At 44.3% G+C, this 17534-nt stretch overlaps 4 protein-coding genes across 4 annotated transcripts; 1 reads left to right on the forward strand and 3 right to left on the reverse strand.

Annotated features, from left to right (window-relative positions):
- Positions 1–307: 307 nt before the first annotated feature.
- Positions 308–6423, reverse strand: gstt1b (glutathione S-transferase theta 1b). The gene is made up of 5 exons (XM_062484564.1): positions 6106–6423; positions 5543–5630; positions 3176–3326; positions 2769–2945; positions 308–1610 (listed from the first exon to the last, which is right to left on the reverse strand). Exons 1-5 carry the CDS (start codon positions 6215–6217, stop codon positions 1413–1415), a joined length of 726 nt encoding a protein of 241 aa, XP_062340548.1. The 5' UTR covers positions 6218–6423; the 3' UTR covers positions 308–1412.
- Positions 6424–7226: 803 nt separating this feature from the next.
- On the forward strand, positions 7227–9407 carry LOC134038700 (apoptosis-associated speck-like protein containing a CARD). Its single transcript, XM_062484232.1, has 4 exons — positions 7227–7326; positions 7470–7669; positions 7815–8082; positions 8786–9407. Exons 2-4 carry the CDS (start codon positions 7532–7534, stop codon positions 9100–9102), a joined length of 723 nt encoding a protein of 240 aa, XP_062340216.1. The 5' UTR covers positions 7227–7326; positions 7470–7531; the 3' UTR covers positions 9103–9407.
- An 80-nt stretch (positions 9408–9487) lies between these two features.
- Positions 9488–11404, reverse strand: ddt (D-dopachrome tautomerase). Its single transcript, XM_062484234.1, has 3 exons — positions 11210–11404; positions 10797–10972; positions 9488–9625 (listed from the first exon to the last, which is right to left on the reverse strand). The coding sequence occupies exons 1-3, from the start codon at positions 11315–11317 to the stop codon at positions 9553–9555; spliced, it is 357 nt and encodes a 118-aa protein (XP_062340218.1). The 5' UTR covers positions 11318–11404; the 3' UTR covers positions 9488–9552.
- A 446-nt stretch (positions 11405–11850) lies between these two features.
- chchd10 (coiled-coil-helix-coiled-coil-helix domain containing 10) lies at positions 11851–16004 on the reverse strand. Its single transcript, XM_062484233.1, has 4 exons — positions 15815–16004; positions 14618–14843; positions 12448–12589; positions 11851–12089 (listed from the first exon to the last, which is right to left on the reverse strand). Exons 1-4 carry the CDS (start codon positions 15853–15855, stop codon positions 12070–12072), a joined length of 429 nt encoding a protein of 142 aa, XP_062340217.1. The 5' UTR covers positions 15856–16004; the 3' UTR covers positions 11851–12069.
- Positions 16005–17534: the final 1530 nt, after the last annotated feature.

Genomic DNA, 17534 nt, shown 5'->3' on the forward strand with positions numbered 1-17534 from the left:
GTAGACTACACCTAAGTTACCTGTAGGTGGCAGCAGGACGAAAGAAAGTTATCAAAGGGCAACTATCCAGTTACCGAACTACCCAGTTCAGCTTTGTGCAAGCGTCCCTTTATAATACAATCTACTTCACTAAAGTTGTACACCCTCTCTGAATCCCTTGGCCAAGTGTTTCTATCAATCTTTTTTATTATATTACAAAAATGTAAATTAAAACCTGCATTTATGATTCACTAAGAATGGGATTGCGTGCGGTTTCTCTTGAATGTTTACGATTACTTGTCTTTTAACGTAAATAACACAACAGGAAAGCAAGAAAGGAACTTTATTGAGGTTACCAACAAAACACTGATACAGTCCTAGATCAAAATACAAAAGACAGTTTTTATCTAGCAGAATGGAGAATGGCATGAATTGCCAACATGTTCAAATTTCACCTATCTGACTCTACCGTAAGGATTTCAACAACATTTTTGACCTAAGGTTGCACTTTACCCTTAGCAAATCCCTTTATCTCCCATGAGAAAACATAATTTCCTGCCAACATGTCACATGACCCATCCCACAATCCTGACCAACCACAACCCTCAGCAATCGACAGCTGGGAGTGATGAACCCAACAGGGAGGGTCATGTGACCAGGCCATTCAGAGGCTAGGGATAGGGGACAGGGAGGGTCATGTGACCAGGCCATTCAGAGGCTAGGGATAGGGGACTGGGAGGGTCATGTGACCAGGCCATTCAGAGGCTAGGGATAGGGGACAGGGAGGGTCATGTGACCAGGCCATTCAGAGGCTAGGGATAGGGGACTGGGAGGGTCATGTGACCAGGCCATTCAGAGGCTAGGGATAGGGGACAGGGAGGGTCATGTGACCAGGCCATTCAGAGGCTAGGGATAGGGGACAGGGAGGGTCATGTGACCAGGCCATTCAGAGGCTAGGGATAGGGGACAGGGAGGGTCATGTGACCAGGCCATTCAGAGGCTAGAGATAGGGGACAGGGAGGGTCATGTGACCAGGCCATTCAGAGGCTAGGGATAGGGGACAGAAAGCTCGAAGATAAGCAAGTGAATGGTTTACAGTTTACTCTAAATAAAATGAAAATCAAGTTTTTTTTTTCTTATAATGGATTATGGTTGTTTTATACTGTATAAAATGCATATGTTGTTATGTATCTGTATGCATATGTTGTTATGTATCTGTATGCATATGTTGTTATGTATCTGTATGCATATGTTGTTATGTATCTGTATGCTAGCCTAACCCTAACCCTATGTATGTTCTATCCCAGGGGTTCCCAATCCTGGTCCTCGGGCCTCCCTGCCCTGCATTGTTTAGATGTTTCCCTGCTGGAAACACACCTGATTCAAATGAATGGTCGGCTTGGTGGCGACCAGGATTGGGATACCATAATCCTTCAGAAAAATAAGCTGAGGATTTTGGGTCTGAAGCCCTGCATCTTGCTGGCGTCCAACTTCTTGATCATGTCCTGGGCAGCTAGGATGTCTTGGTGGGCCTCATCAAACAGCTCTGCCCCGACCTCCTCTCTCACTCGGTCTCGCCATGCTTTCAGCCTCACACGCCCCTCAAACACATCCACCCCGGCACCTACAGGCTGGAGACACACAGGATCTGTGATTTACATTTCATGAAACGTTCCTATCCCACCAATCACAGCGGAAGAATGACCGGCCGTTGATAAATGTGGTGGCTTAATAATCGTAATTTGCATTTCGTGCCCCTATATATTCTCAGTTTAGAGGCCTTGCCCCCAGAGTTTACAACATGGAGATGCAAAATAATTCCAGGAAGAGAAATTTCTCTGACATCAAAATAGAACATTGCAAGTCCAACTCAACCAGTCTCTCTCCATGAAAAGATCCCTGCGGCCCCAAAAACTCCTCTGGTGTCTTCTGCTGGTCAGAATGAGTTGTCTAATAACAGTTCACCCTGAGTTACTGTGCTACACGTCAAGTCCATGCTGACTCAACAAGTTGCATACTTAAGTTAAGACTTAAGGGTCCAAGATTATAAATGCTGGGCTTTGCGTGGAAATGACCAAACGCCACGTTTTCTGACGTAAATTTGTTTTATAAATAATAATCTGCTACATAACACATTATCTGCTAAAGTAACACCTTATCTGCTAAATGAACACACTGTACCCAGAGATCTCACCTGCATCCCCTCCACACTGTGCCCAGAGATCTCACCTGCATCACCTCCACACTGTGCCCAGAGATCTCACCTGCATCCCCTCCACACTGTGCCCAGAGATCTCACCTGCATCCCCTCCACACTGTGCCCAGAGATCTCACCTGCATCACCTCCACACTGTTCCCAGAGATCTCACCTGCATCACTCCCACACTGTACCCAGAGATCTCACCTGCATCACCTCCACACTGTGCCCAGAGATCTCACCTGCATCACCTCCACACTGTACCCATAGATCTCACCTGCATCCCCTCCACACTGTGCCCAGAGATCTCCCCTGCATCACCTCCACACTGTACCCAGAGATCTCCCCTGCATCACCTCCACACTGTGCCCAGAGATGTCACCTGCATCACCTCCACACTGTGCCCAGAGATCTCACCTGCATCACCTCCACACTGTGCCCAGAGATCTCACCTGCATCACCTCCACACTGTACCCATAGATCTCACCTGCATCACCTCCACACTGTGCCCAGAGATCTCACCTGCATCACCTCCACACTGTGCCCAGAGATCTCACCTGCATCACCTCCACACTGTGCCCAGAGATCTCACCTGCATCACCTCCACTACGGCCACCAGGTCCGCCAGAGAGAGCTGCTCCCCCGCTATGAAAGGCCTGTCCTGAAGGAACTTCTCTTCGATGAGCGTGAGCGAGCTGTTCAAGTCCTCCAGAGCTGCGTCCATCTTCTCCTTAGGGACCTCCACACCCATTATCTTTGGAATCATGAGCTACAACACAGCAGAAGATATTTACATGAAGATGCATAATTTTCATTTAGAAAAATATCTATCTAATAGCTATCATTCAGTTTTAGATGCAAAACACACTAGTGATCTCTGACTTCCAGGTAGCAGCAGAGCGCACACACAGAAGGATGACATCCCAAAGCAGAACCACATAATTAAAACATTTCCTTTTATTCTTAGATAGACAGAACTGGCTGTGATTATTCCCTCACCTTCACCCAAAATATCTTGGAGCCATGCATTCGGATGGCCATGTGTTGCCAGGACAAGTACTCGTTTACACGCGCGCGTTTCTGCAGGTCGGAGGGATACCAATGCTCTGGCGTCCCGAACTTCTCAGCCAGGTACATCATGATGGCAATGCTGCAGATGTTAGCAAGAAGCATTCCACCTTTACATTACCGTTACCACAAAGAGACATGATAACTATCAACCATCCCGTTTCTGTTTTGTTTTATCCTTGTTTCTGTCGTCAGTCAGAAGCTCGTTTAGTTGCCTTGATCTGAGCAGAGGAACCCTTTATCTGATGTTGCTTCACTTTAATTATATAAGAAAGTCATGGTGCACAGCCTTGAGCAGGAAAATTGGAGACTAGCTCAGGTTACTGTGGTTACTTTGTTACTGTGGTTACTGTGGTTACTGTTAGAAATATTTCTATGTGCGTGTTATGCAAGCTAAAAGAATACTGTTGTACAACATATCTTAGAGTGCAGAAAGAAGGTACCTCCCAAATGAAGTTAAACATGCTGACCATTACTTAAACAGGCTGACCATTACTTAAACAGGCTGACCATTACTTAAACAGGCTGACCGTTACCTTTACTCAGCATGTAAAGATTTTTCACTTAGCAAGTAAGCTAAACAGATGTCAAACTCCATAATGTGTTGGAGCCAGGGTCAAACTCAATATTGTAACTTTCCACTCCAAACTGAAGATGTAGTTTTCCGATCCATGACGCACACCACACGCACGCACACACACATGCGCGCGTGAACTTTAAGATAAAAGGAGACTGACAGTTCCTCAGACTTCAGACTTTGTATCACCATAGACTTGTCTCCTTGCTGAATGCCGCAAGTAATAAACTGCCTTGACTCCATCGACTCTGTGTACTGCTTGTGCCTCCGCAGCGTGACCCCCACGCGGTAGGGGTCCGTGTGACACACTTTGCAAAAGGCGTGGGAATTGTCGATGCGGCTTGGAGATAAGAAATTAAATTGCTCCGTCTATATAGACCTATTGTTAAACTTGCAGCCATATTTAGTTTTTTTTTTGCCGTAACACCACCTGAGACTTTTAATGCCATTTCTACCACTGATTCTTGATTCAAATTTCCCCGTCTACTATTCTAATTCTCCTTTCTACCTGCGCAGATTTCAACAGCGCAACTGGGTTGTAGGTTGCCAGGTTGAGGTCACAAATGGGTTGAAAATTTTACGATATGTATTATGTGAGTAGCATGCGTTTCATACAAGATCTGGCAACTGGACAACCTTGGAATAGTATATTGATGTGTTTATTCATATAACGAGGTTTGGCCCATACTAATTAGTTTCACGAGAGAAATAACAAAACGGGAAGGGGGCGGGAGATGGGTGTGAAATAGGGGAGACTCCCGGGGAAAACGGGAGTGTTGACAGGTAGGCTATGGTTACTGTGTTCATGTGGACATTCTCACCTTTCAGACTAACTCAGGTTACTGTGTTCATGTGGACATTCTCACCTTTCAGACTAACTCAGGTTACTGTGTTCATGTGGACATTCTCACCTTTCAGACTAACTCAGGTTACTGTGTTCATGTGGACATTCTCACCTTTCAGACTAACTCAGGTTACTGTGTTCATGTGGACATTCTCACCTTTCAGACTAACTCAGGTTACTGTGTTCATGTGGACATTCTCACCTTTCAGACTAACTCAGGTTACTGTGTTCATGTGGACATTCTCACCTTTCAGACTAACTCAGGTTACTGTGTTCATGTGGACATTCTCACCTTTCAGACTAACTCAGGTTACTGTGTTCATGTGGACATTCTCACCTTTCAGACTAACTCAGGTTACTGTGTTCATGTGGACATTCTCACCTTTCAGACTAACTCAGGTTACTGTGTTCATGTGGACATTCTCACCTTTCAGACTAACTCAGGTTACTGTGTTCATGTGGACATTCTCACCTTTCAGACTAACTCAGGTTACTGTGTTCATGTGGACATTCTCACCTTTCAGACTAACTCAGGTTACTGTGTTCATGTGGACATTCTCACCTTTCAGACTAACTCAGGTTACTGTGTTCATGTGGACATTCTCACCTTTCAGACTAACTCAGGTTACTGTGTTCATGTGGACATTCTCACCTTTCAGACTAACTCAGGTTACTGTGTTCATGTGGACATTCTCACCTTTCAGACTAACTCAGGTTACTGTGTTCATGTGGACATTCTCACCTTTCAGACTAACTCAGGTTACTGTGTTCATGTGGACATTCTCACCTTTCAGACTAACTCAGGTTACTGTGTTCATGTGGACATTCTCACCTTTCAGACTAACTCAGGTTACTGTGTTCATGTGGACATTCTCACCTCTCAGCCAAGCAGAAGTCTCCGTCTCGTATAGCAGGGGCTTTCCGAATCATGTTGATCTTTCCAAAGTCTTCTCCATACTGCTCCCCTGAAGTCGAGAGGACCAGAAATGGTGACTGTTCTGTTATAGCCTACTTCTATAATAATGTTCTGTTATAGCCTACTTCTATAATAATGTTCTGTTATAGCCTACTTCTATAATAATGATTATATTATATCCTACTTCTATAATAATATTATGTATGTAATAATGATAATGTAATCATCGAGTAGGCATCTATAATAATGCCTACTCGATGATTCTTGGAATTTGGGAGTGGCCACTAGTCTACGATAGGCTGTGTTTACTTGCCTGTAATGTGATATGGGCTACCGTCAGGATGATTTGTCAGTCTAATATAAAGGCGACATTTAACATTTCAACCAGTATTGCTAAGACTATAAAAAAGTAAGTAAATTAGCGTAGCCTACGTCTAACACAGCTTGTTCTTCTATTGTGCGAAGGTTATAACAACAAAAACTGTGAAAACTAACTGAAATGGTCGTGAAATATATCAGCATACCTTCCATCAGCGAAACCTTTTTAAAATCAAAAGGAATGTTGTTCTTTTTTGCAAAAATATAGACCGAACGGCAGGGTTGTGAGAAAAGGTCCAAATAAACTTCTAACGACATTCTGGTTTTGGACTTCTATTCACCAGTAGAATCTATGGATGTTGCGCTCGAAGGCGTGCTCACGAAGCGGTATCGACCTTTCGAAGCAATGGGTACCGATACAAAGGTGTCGAGCGTCAAATTGGCAAAAAAAAACGTGATCACCCGTCGAACCTTCGGAAGTCACACAATAGGTGTGTTCGACTTCATGCAGCCGGCTGACTTGAAGCAGCCAATGGCATTCACTGCTTCAAGTCAGCCAGTTGCAGCCAGCTGTCGGCGCCAACGGCGCTGCATGAAGTCGAACACACCTAGTGCCGTGCTACAGTCTAATAGGATCCGAAACAAATGGTGTTTTATTCAAACGCTTAAAAGACATCAGAAATCATTAATATTCGTAGGTTAGAGGGGAGACATATTTACGGACGCTATATACATTCAGAGCCAGAGATGGCTATAGATAGATTGCCAGAGCTAGATAGACAGAGATAGGTACAGATGTGAGATGTGAGAGAGTAGGCGTACACAATACATATTTCTCTAGTTTTGCCATCATTCAAATGGCCATCCCTTTCCCGGTTGCAAAAGCATGTTCCAAAACCTTCGCCGCGAGTCTACATTATCAAATAATAATTTATTCATTTAGCATATTCCACAAAAACGTGTTCAGAGATTTCGATCTCTCAATCTTACACTGAGGGGCAGCGCTCTTACAACTCAACCTACCTTAAAATGTGAATAATGCTATCAGAACCTAAAAAAAATGTTTTTAGGTTTCTAATGTTTTAGAAAACAGGAGCAGCATTGGAGCTGGAGACACCAACCAACTTAACAAACTTGTTAAGAAGGCCGGCTCCAGCTTAGGCTGCAAACTGGACAGTCTGGAAAAGGTGGTGGAGAGGACACTGAAGAAACTATTATCCATATTGGATAATCTGGACCACCCTCTCCACCACCTACTGCAGGAACCACCCTCTCCACCACCTACTGCAGGAACCACCCTCTCCACCATAGGTGGAGATACCATAGGTCATTTTTTGTCATTTACCTTGTACCAAAAGCTACATAATAATAGTGCATTTAGTACATAGCAGGAAATCAAGGATCAGAAGTAAATTAACAGTATTTCGGTGGTCAGTCAAGGAACGGTCTGTATTTATCAGGCAGCACAGTGCAGAATAATCACATCTCAGGCACGGTGCAACAATAAAACTATCTCAACTACAATATCAGTCTAGTAGCCTACATAGTACAGTGCAACAAATGTCTTTAGAAACATCTAACTATTTAGTGGTTGCAGTCGAGACAGTGATAGGCTACTACACAACATACTACATGCAGAAAAAGACAAGAGGTAATCTCTCCTCTCTTCCTCACACACACGCGCAGACAGTGGACTTCCTGATGGACTGTAACGACTCACAGAAAGTGAAAGCATTGGTGGTGTGTCGCCTAAAGACGTTGCAGGCTACGGTAAAAATAGTTGTAAAAATGTTTAGTTCTTTCAGTTGTATTCAATCGCATTGTTCTAAATACGTTTACACTAACTAAAATATACCCAGTAGACTACACAATGAACATTCAACTATTGATGACAGCCGTTTTATGTTTTGTTTAGAACTCAACAATGGCCAGTGGGAAACTGCTGAATATCTTGGACGAGTTAACCACAGATAATCTGAAAACATTTAAGTGGCATCTGAAAAATGGTATTGACGGATTTCCCGCCATCCCAGTGAGCCAGCTAGAAACCGCCGACAGGACAGACGTGGTGGATAAAATGGAGCAGCACTACAAACCTGAGGGGTCGGTACAAATCACCCTTCTCATCCTTGAGAGGATGAAACAAATCAATCTTGCTGAGAAGCTTCGAAAGGCTTATGGAGGTAACATTACAATTACGGAAATGCTGACGGATCAGTCTTCCCTTTAGTCACTTTTCCTTTTCTGTCCTTGTAGCTCATGTGGTTTCTAAACTTGTAAGCAACACTGTGAGTGTGAAAAAAGTTATGTAACTACACATATTTGATGGTTAAAATGATTTATTTCCTGATTAGTGTGGGAGTAAATAGCACCACCCCAACTAATGTTGCTCAAGTTTCGATTCTGCCGCCATTACTAATTTGATGTATTTACATACTTCAGTGAAATATATAATATAAAATATAAAACGAGTGTAAATTCAGTGAATATATCATTTTCGTAGTTTACATAAACACAAAATATAGTAGAAATAGCTTAACTCTGCAACAAGAGTACATTTTCCTCTAAAATGACTGTGTAGCTGCAATATGCCATATTGTGTGAAGCACCTGATTTTTGTATTTGACCTTAACCCTTGTGTTATCTTCGGGTCATTCTGACCCATCAGTCATTGTGTCACAGGTTAAAAGAAAATTATTTGTTTTTGTATTGGGTAAACACAACAATGGTTCGTTATGAACCTTTGGGTCATGTGACCCGAAGGCAGCACAAGGGTTAAATATTAAAAGTTATCCTTCCACAACTTCCACCCCTACCCCTAACCCCCCTTCCCTGCCTACCTGTATGTTTCTCTGTGGTGATGCCTACATGTATGTTTCTCTGTAGTGACCCTAGCTGCAGCCCCTGCCCTGAACCCAGGCCCCCCTCCACAGCCCTTTGGACGGGATTTCCTGAAGACACACAAAGCAGCGCTGGAGATCAGGATCAACAGCCTGGCACCCCTTCTGAGGGGTCTGGAGAGCAAGAATATCCTGAATGAGGAGGAGAGAGAGGACATCGAAAGCCAATCCACCTCAACCAAAAAGAACCATGCTCTCCTCACCAATATCTCCAGGAAGGGAAACAAAGCCCAGGATGAGTTCTACCAGGTTCTAAAAACATCTGACCCTTACCTGGTAGAAGATCTGGAGAAGACATCCTAGGAGGGAACATGAGCTTCTGAATACCGAGATTATGGTTGAAAGGTTATGGTTGAAAGGTTCATTTGTACAACAGATTAATCGGATTCCAATAAACCACATCCTTCTTATTGTCAAAGAACTGTTGTTTTATGTACCTGTACTTCACGCATGACCAGTATCATCCCTTCAAACTCTGCATTTCATTTATAACAATTCCTCAATTCATACATATTGAACAAATATACAAAATATATTAAGTTGTTTCATCCCAAAAATAAACAACGTTAAGCTACATCAAATGATCAACAATACATTTGATGGTTAAATATTCTAGATCAAAAATCTAACACACTTGCCATGGTTCATGTGAAAACTAATTGATCAAATCTCTTAGTGACAAAACAAGTTGATTTAGTAATTTAATTCAGTTCAGTTTCCTTCCCACTGACACTGCTGAAGCTGTTGCAACTTCTACAGGAAGCTCATCACGGTTCCTTTCTTTCCAACTTGATGAGGCTCCAACGCATAGAACCTGATCACAACCCTGGAGGATGGAAGTACAGATGTACATTTTACCATTCTGAGTGAGACAATAATAGTGAGACAATAATTCCCCTTGTAAAAGAGTGTGGCAGGCTGCAGGCAGGGTCAGGGTAAACAGGCAAGGGCAAATGGTAAGGAATATATAGGGCCATATAGAATATCTAAGAACATCTATAAGTCATTTTAATTCACTGTGAAGCCCTGTTGGTTGTGCTTAATGAGCTGCTACACATACAGATCTAAAACGTGCCCAATTAAGTTTCTCTATCAGGACATGCCGGGTAATCTTCCCATGATTCTCTGAGCATGCCCCTGGGTAGGAACACTCAGACTGGGTAATCTTCCCATGATTCTCTGAGCATGCCCCTGGGTAGGAACACTCAGACTGGGTAATCTTCCCATGATTCTCTGAGCATGCCCCTGGGTAGGAACACTCAGACTGGGTAATCTTCCCATGATTCTCTGAGCATGCCCCTGGGTGGGAACACTCAGACTGGGTAATCTTCCCATGATTCTCTGAGCATGCCCCTGGGTAGGAACACTCAGACTGGGTAATCTTCCCATGATTCTCTGAGCATGCCCCTGGGTGGGAACACTCAGACTGGGTAATCTTCCCATGATTCTCTGAGCATGCCCCTGGGTAGGAACACTCAGACTGGGTAATCTTCCCATGATTCTCTGAGCATGCCCCTGGGTAGGAAACAACCCACACCCTTCTTAGGAAAATCATCTGTTGGTGAACCAAGTTTGTTAGAAGACTACTATTACAGTTAAAGAGGGGTGGAAAACTCCCCAAAAGTAACAACTTTAACTACTATCAACATGGATGCGACAGGACAAAGGCCTAAATAATGGGTTTATTTTGAAAACTTAGCGAGAATGAAATTATTGCTGTAGAGGAGTGATGCTGTAATTTGGCAAATCACAGATTTCATACTCAACAAGGGAGCATTTGCTCAATATACAGAATACACACATAGCTGTACACTCAGCATTCATTTGACATTTTATTGCATAGTTTAGTGCATAGTTCTAAGTTAGAAACACATCTGACAGAGAGAACTACATCATTATTAGCGAAAAAACTTTCAATGTAAAATGTTCATTTAATTAACAGCCATACCCGTTTATGGAGAGTGCAACATAGGGACGATATAAGACAACGTACTAACCTGTCCTCTCCAAGTCCGAGTTCTCCCGTTAGGAACTGAAAGATTTTGGCGCTGTGGTCCTTGTTCTTCTCGGCCGTGTCTGTGACACCGATGGCAGACACGGATAGTACCACGCACGGGGAGCAAGATCCAGCAATGAGCATCGGCAGTCCAGGTTTCACCACCAACATCATTCTCTGAAAAACACAACACCTCTGTCCAACAACACTCCGAAAACCTCAAGGTTGCAACTTTTATGCGGTGTATTTCTCTATTCAACTCGATTAACATTGTAGAGTGAAGACATTTTAAATGGGAAGACATTTTAAATGGGAAGACATGGCAAATAATACTTTTATATGTGTAAGGGGATGATAGCCTATTTTTAGACAGCTGTCAAGAGTAACAATCATTCCATCTGTAAAGATACTCACATCTTCCGGTTTTCCTAAAGCGGCAGCTGTCATTGAACATAGTTTCTTCAGGAAGTCCTCCGAGAACTTGCTCGCAGGTAAGTTGCTTTCTAAATCTATGAAGGGCATGGTTCTGGTCGGGTTTCAGAAGAGTGTCTGAAGGTAAGAACAGTGTGAAATCTGGAAAAGGTCAGCAAAACTAGCGGTTCTTACAATGCCCCGGAAAGCGATTGGAACCCTCGCATGCTCATTGGTGAACAGAGGAACGCCCATCCCTCTCGACCTCTGATTGGACAATCTTCATCGCAGGCTTCTTAGCGTCGCTACGCTTGATGTCATCCAGGTTAATTCTTAAAGTTAGGTTAAGACAGGTTATGATTCTGTTCTTCAGAATAGGATTTTGAGTTTAAATCTACACATTGTGCGTATGAAATAATAATTTTAGGTGTATTTGATCAATGTTTGTAGACAACTAGTGTAGCACCCCTGTGACCATAGCACATCAGTAAGGCTAGGAATGTATCCAGTATCAATGCTTTAAATGGCCTTCACCCAGAATGACACTCTTCTAATTGTAGATATTGTATATTGTTGTTAAAAGTAGCATACAATCATGTATCACTCTCATTCTCTAACTTTGCCATGCAAATGAACAAATACAGTAAATAGCAACTCTTTATTTCACTTTCTCACATACTTTAGCAAAACATCACACAGCATACATTCTTATATCAACAAACAAAGAGTCTGGTCACACAGACTAGCGTATATTTCCTGGTCACAACAGAAGGTGTAGAGTTTAGTTCCTGGCTTGTGGCTTCTGTCCAGGTGATCTGCATGGTACAGTTTCGCTGCCTAGTAACGGTGTCTGGTGTTGACGTTTACACCAGGGATGTAACTCCTAAAAAGATCCCCAAAAAGTTTGCATATAGTTATACTACAATTCTGACTATGCAAAGTTTTATTTTTGTCAACATTTTAGTAAAAAGCACAAATGTAAACAATAATCAATAATTCAGATAATTACAAACACAGGAAGACAAATTATCCCTTATAAACCTAACAAGGTCATTATCTTGGGACAGCAAATGTAAAGTAATCAGTTTAACTTTAAAACCACAATGCTTGCCAACCATAAAACATTTTCATTGCTACTGATTAACAATAAGTATAGTTATGAGTTTGTCTAATGTCTACATTTACATTGTTGCTTCCTTCAACTTATGGGTGACCTGGCTCAGACAGACACGGTGTCTTACCATGTGAGTATTTGCACTGTTTGAGCGCCTCGTTGAAGCCCTCGCACAGGCTGAGATCTGCCTGCGTGGTGGCACAGTCCAGGAACTGCCGGACCTCAAAGTGACAGGGCCCAGTCGGGGGGGGCGCGGGCCGCGACGGCTCCTGGGGACAGCAAGTTGGACAGGAAGTTGGACAGCAAGTTGGACAGCAAGTTGGACAGCAAATTGGACAGGAAGTTGGACAGGAAGTTGGACAGGAAGTTGGACAGGAAGTTGGACAGCAAGTTGGACAGCAAGTTGGACAGGAAGTTGGACAGGAAGTTGGACAGGAAGTTGGACAGGAAGTTGGACAGGAAGTTGGACATTCAGATATTTATCCAGACCTTAGAAAAACATATTTTCATGCACATGCAACTGGTGTCATTGTCACACATCACTATTGCTTCCTTGTCTCACTCTGGGGTTTGAACCAGGGTCCTTGCACTCACCAACCACCTTTCACAAACACCGCTTCAGCTACATCAGCCGGAACATTCCCCTTCACAAGTGCATTGTGCTGCCTCCTGGTATGAAATGCGCTATATAAATAAAGATTGATTCACTGGAACCCTGTGACCCTTCACTGGAACCCTGTTACCCTTCACTGGAACCCTGTTACCCTTCACTGGAACCCTGTTACCCTTCACTGGAACACTGTTACCCTTCACTGGAACCCTGTTACCCTTCACTGGAACACTGTTACCCTTCACTGGAACCCTGTTACCCTTCACTGGAACACTGTTACCCTTCACTGGAACCCTGTTACCCTTCACTGGAACACTGTTACCCTTCACTGGAACACTGTTACCCTTCACTGGAACCCTGTTACCCTTCACTGGAACACTGTTACCCTTCACTGGAACCCTGTTACCCTTCACTGGAACACTGTTACCCTTCACTGGAACACTGTTACCCTTCACTGGAACCCTGTTACCCTTCACTGGAACCCTGTTACCCTTCACTGGAACCCTGTTACCCTTCACTGGAACACTGTTACCCTTCACTGGAACCCTGTGACCCTTCACTGGAACACTGTTACCCTTCACTGGAACCCTGTTACCCTTCACTGGAACACTGTTACCCTTCACTGGAACACTGTTACCCTTCACTGGAACCCTGTTACCCTTCACTGGAACCCTGTTACCCTTCACTGGAACACTGTTACCCTTCACTGGAACCCTGTGACCCTTCACTGGAACACTGTTACCCTTCACTGGAACCCTGTTACCCTTCACTGGAACACTGTTACCCTTCACTGGAACACTGTTACCCTTCACTGGAACACTGTTACCCTTCACTGGAACACTGTTACCCTTCACTGGAACACCGTCAACCTTCCCTGTCTGATCTGTGCTGATCTGTCTGATCTGTGCAGATGGCACGCTGCCCTGCTGGTAGGTGGTGCTGGGTTAGGGTTAGCTGCTCTGCTGGTAGGTGGTGCTGGGTTAGGGTTAGCTGCTCTGCTGGTAGGTGGTGCTGGGTTAGGGTTAGCTGCTCTGCTGGTAGGTGGTGCTGGGTTAGGGTTAGCTGCTCTGCTGGTAGGTGGTGCTGGGTTAGGGTTAGCTGCTCTGCTGGTAGGTGGTGCTGGGTTAGGGTTAGCTGCTCTGCTGGTAGGTGGTGCTGGGTTAGGGTTAGCTGCCCTGCTGGTAGGTGGTGCTGGGTTAGGGTTAGCTGCCCTGCTGGTAGGTGGTGCTGGGTTAGGGTTAGCTGCCCTGCTGGTAGGTGGTGCTGGGTTAGGGTTAGCTGCTCTGCTGGTAGGTGGTGCTGGGTTAGGGTTAGCTGCCCTGCTGGTAGGTGGTGCTGGGTTAGGGTTAGCTGCTCTGCTGGTAGGTGGTGCTGGGTTAGGGTTAGCTGCTCTGCTGGTAGGTGGTGCTGGGTTAGGGTTAGCTGCTCTGCTGGTAGGTGGTGCTGGGTTAGGGTTAGCTGCTCTGCTGGTAGGTGGTGCTGGGTTAGGGTTAGCTGCCCTGCTGGTAGGTGGTGCTGGGTTAGGGTTAGCTGCCCTGCTGGTAGGTGGTGCTGGGTTAGGGTTAGCTGCTCTGCTGGTAGGTGGTGCTGGGTTAGGGTTAGCTGCCCTGCTGGTAGGTGGTGCTGGGTTAGGGTTAGCTGCCCTGCTGGTAGGTGGTGCTGGGTTAGGGTTAGCTACCCTGCTGACCTGGTAGGTGGTGCTGGGCTTAGCTGGCTCTGGGCTGCTGCTGCCTCCACTGAAGGCTCCTGTGAGGGCGCTGCCCACCACGTGGCCAACGGCAGAGCCCACAGCCACGCCCGCTGCTGTGGTGGCCATCTGGGCCATGAGGCCGGGCTGCTGGGGGGCGGCCGGGGCGGCTAGCGCGGCCGGGGGGGCGGGGGCCGGGGCGTAGGACGGAGGCGGGCTGGAAGAGCTGATGAGAGAACAACACAGAAGGGTTTCTTTAGAGGAAGGATACTACACAGGTGTAGGTATAACTTATTATGGCTCGGTATAGTTCCTTACAGATTCTTATAGCTCGGTATAGTTTGTGTAGCTTGGAATAGCTCAGTGGAAGAGCATTTGACTGCATAGGCAGGGTAAAATCCCCCCTGGACTTTGCTTTGGATAAAAAGCGTCTGCTAAATGCTAATAAATACATTATTTGATTCCACTGTTAACATACTGTATGTACTTAGAGTCTGGCAAAGCATGACCTCTAAAGAGAGGGTTAGGGTTAGAGGACACTAGATCTAGAACAACTAGATCTGCTGAGCTTATCTAACTGATGTAACATGACATCATCCTGGTCTGTCGTCAGCTAGTTACTGCGTAACAGACACCATCTTGGATGAGGTACATTGATAACATCAAACAACTAATCTCAAATTGAAGACGGATTGTAACCATTTATATCAAACAACAAGATGGATAGTTCTTCTGTTGCCTACAGTAGATGCTTATTTTATATAAGAAGGAACAATCCACATCCATTATCATGGAAACTTGGGTCCATCATGTAAATGTGCCAGATTTAGCAGCTACTTTTCCTATGCAGTTCCTGGCAGGCTGATGGCACATAAAACATTAAAAGAAAACATGATAAAACAATGACATAACCACTACTCTGACACTCAAGACTAAACCATCTCTGACCCTTTACCCACTGGCCTTGGGGTCAAGACCTGAAAAATTACACTTCAACTTTAAAAGGGAGTTTAAAGTCGTATAAGCGACATTATATATGCATAACATAATACATAGTTAAGTGAAAGTATGTATTTACTCTGATCTTCCTAAATAACGTAAGTGTGCTTGAATGTGCTTTTATAAACAGCCGCCATAATTAGAGACTGCATACCGGCGTCTGGAGACAGTTCTGGAATTATTACATTACAAACATACCTAGCTTGAGCTGAAGGACGACTGCGGCTTCCCCTCGCCATCGCTGAAACAACTAGATATTATTTAAAAATGGAAGTCTTCTGTCAGGATAAACTTGCCGTCGTTTCTTGAAGATTCGTCTGGAAGCGCCTGGGTTTAGCGGCTCGAGAGTGACAGTGAGCACACGTGTGTCTGACCTTGTGTGGACGGCTCCCAACTGCGCATGTGTTTGGCTTTAACACTTTAAAGCAAGCTGTGGACCTTTACTTTTTACTAACATTGTCGAACTGTTTTATTGCCTGAGCATGTCAGCTAATAATTCTGCATAGTAAAACACTATTTGTATTGACATTTTATTTTTTATACAAACTTCTAGATGTTTCTCTGCCACGGTCTATAGTGCGTATAACAGGTCAGGACAACGTAGGCTAAATGTAATGCGATTACACAAAGTAATCGGATAAGACGCTAGTTGAGTTATTTAAAGAGTTCAAATAAAAAGTCACACTTCCAATCACACTTGCAACATTGGGTCGGTCCGCCCTAACAGAGAGTGGCCTGTGTGTGTATTCTGCATGGTGAGATCCGTGCGGCATGGGGTGAAGGCTTCTGGTAAATGAATACATGACATTAGATAGATACTGAGCTATTACCTGGCGCAGTCTGACAACCTTTTCAGTGGACAAAGGCTGATTGAGAGCTATCAGACCTATTTGGTTTATTGCCCGACATAAAAGTATAATATTTTACTGACACGCATGTCTTTCTTTCTATGGTTCAGTAGGCGACATGCGCAGTTAGCCCATGTTGGCTGGGGCTAGTCCACCTCTAGAGGGCGCTCTCAGGCTGCTTTGTTAGGAGAAGCATTTCATAATATGTTATGCATATGTAATTGCAAGGTATTGTGATTGAAATGTAATCAACATTACTATTGTGTTGATAAGTGTTAAATGCAGCCTGTGTTCTTCAAGATACAGCCAGAACAGCGTGCTGTACGCTCACTGTGACATACAAAGGATTCAAGTTAATCTGATTATAAAAGTATAGCTGGTTTGAGCTTTACATGAAACACTGCAGTTGAAATCTTTGGTTTCAGACCTCAAAGGTCATGAGGCCTGGAGAGGGTTTATCTGGTGCACCAGAGGACTGGCTGTGAGGCTTCATAGAGGCTTCATAGAGGACTGTGAAGCTTCAAAGGCTTCATAGAGGACTTTAATGGACAGGTCTCCCTGGAGAGCATGACTCAGTCTGGATAATGAGAGAGGCAGCAAGCTGAACAGTAACAGTATCATGTTCCCAGAGCGTGTCTAGCAGGAAATGAGTAACTCTGGACAAGGAACATCTGTAAAACATGAGACAAGAAGCAGTCAGCACAAAGATAGTAAAAGAAGCAGTCAGCACAAAGATAGTACAAGAAGCAGTCAGCACAAAGATAGTACAAGAAGCAGTCAGCACAAGGATAGTACAAGAAGCAGTCAGCACAAAGATAGTACAAGAAGCAGTCAGCACAAAGATAGTAAATTAAGAAAGACATTGACCTTGAGGGGACAACTTGAGTTGCTTTTTTGGGGTTTTCGTGGGTAAAGATTTGGGGTTAGAATTAGTGTTAGGGTTAGAATTACATTGTGTGTGTGTGAGCAGGGTTGGGGGAGCCTGGTTAGGGTTAGGGTTAGGGTTAGGGGTAGGGTTAGGGTTAGGGTTAGGGGTAGGGTTAGGGTTAGGGTGTTTGTTATGAGAGGAG

The sequence above is a fragment of the Osmerus eperlanus genome, chromosome 18 (genome assembly GCF_963692335.1).
Source record: "Osmerus eperlanus chromosome 18, fOsmEpe2.1, whole genome shotgun sequence".
In the NCBI taxonomy this organism is placed as follows: Eukaryota; Metazoa; Chordata; class Actinopteri; order Osmeriformes; family Osmeridae; genus Osmerus; species Osmerus eperlanus.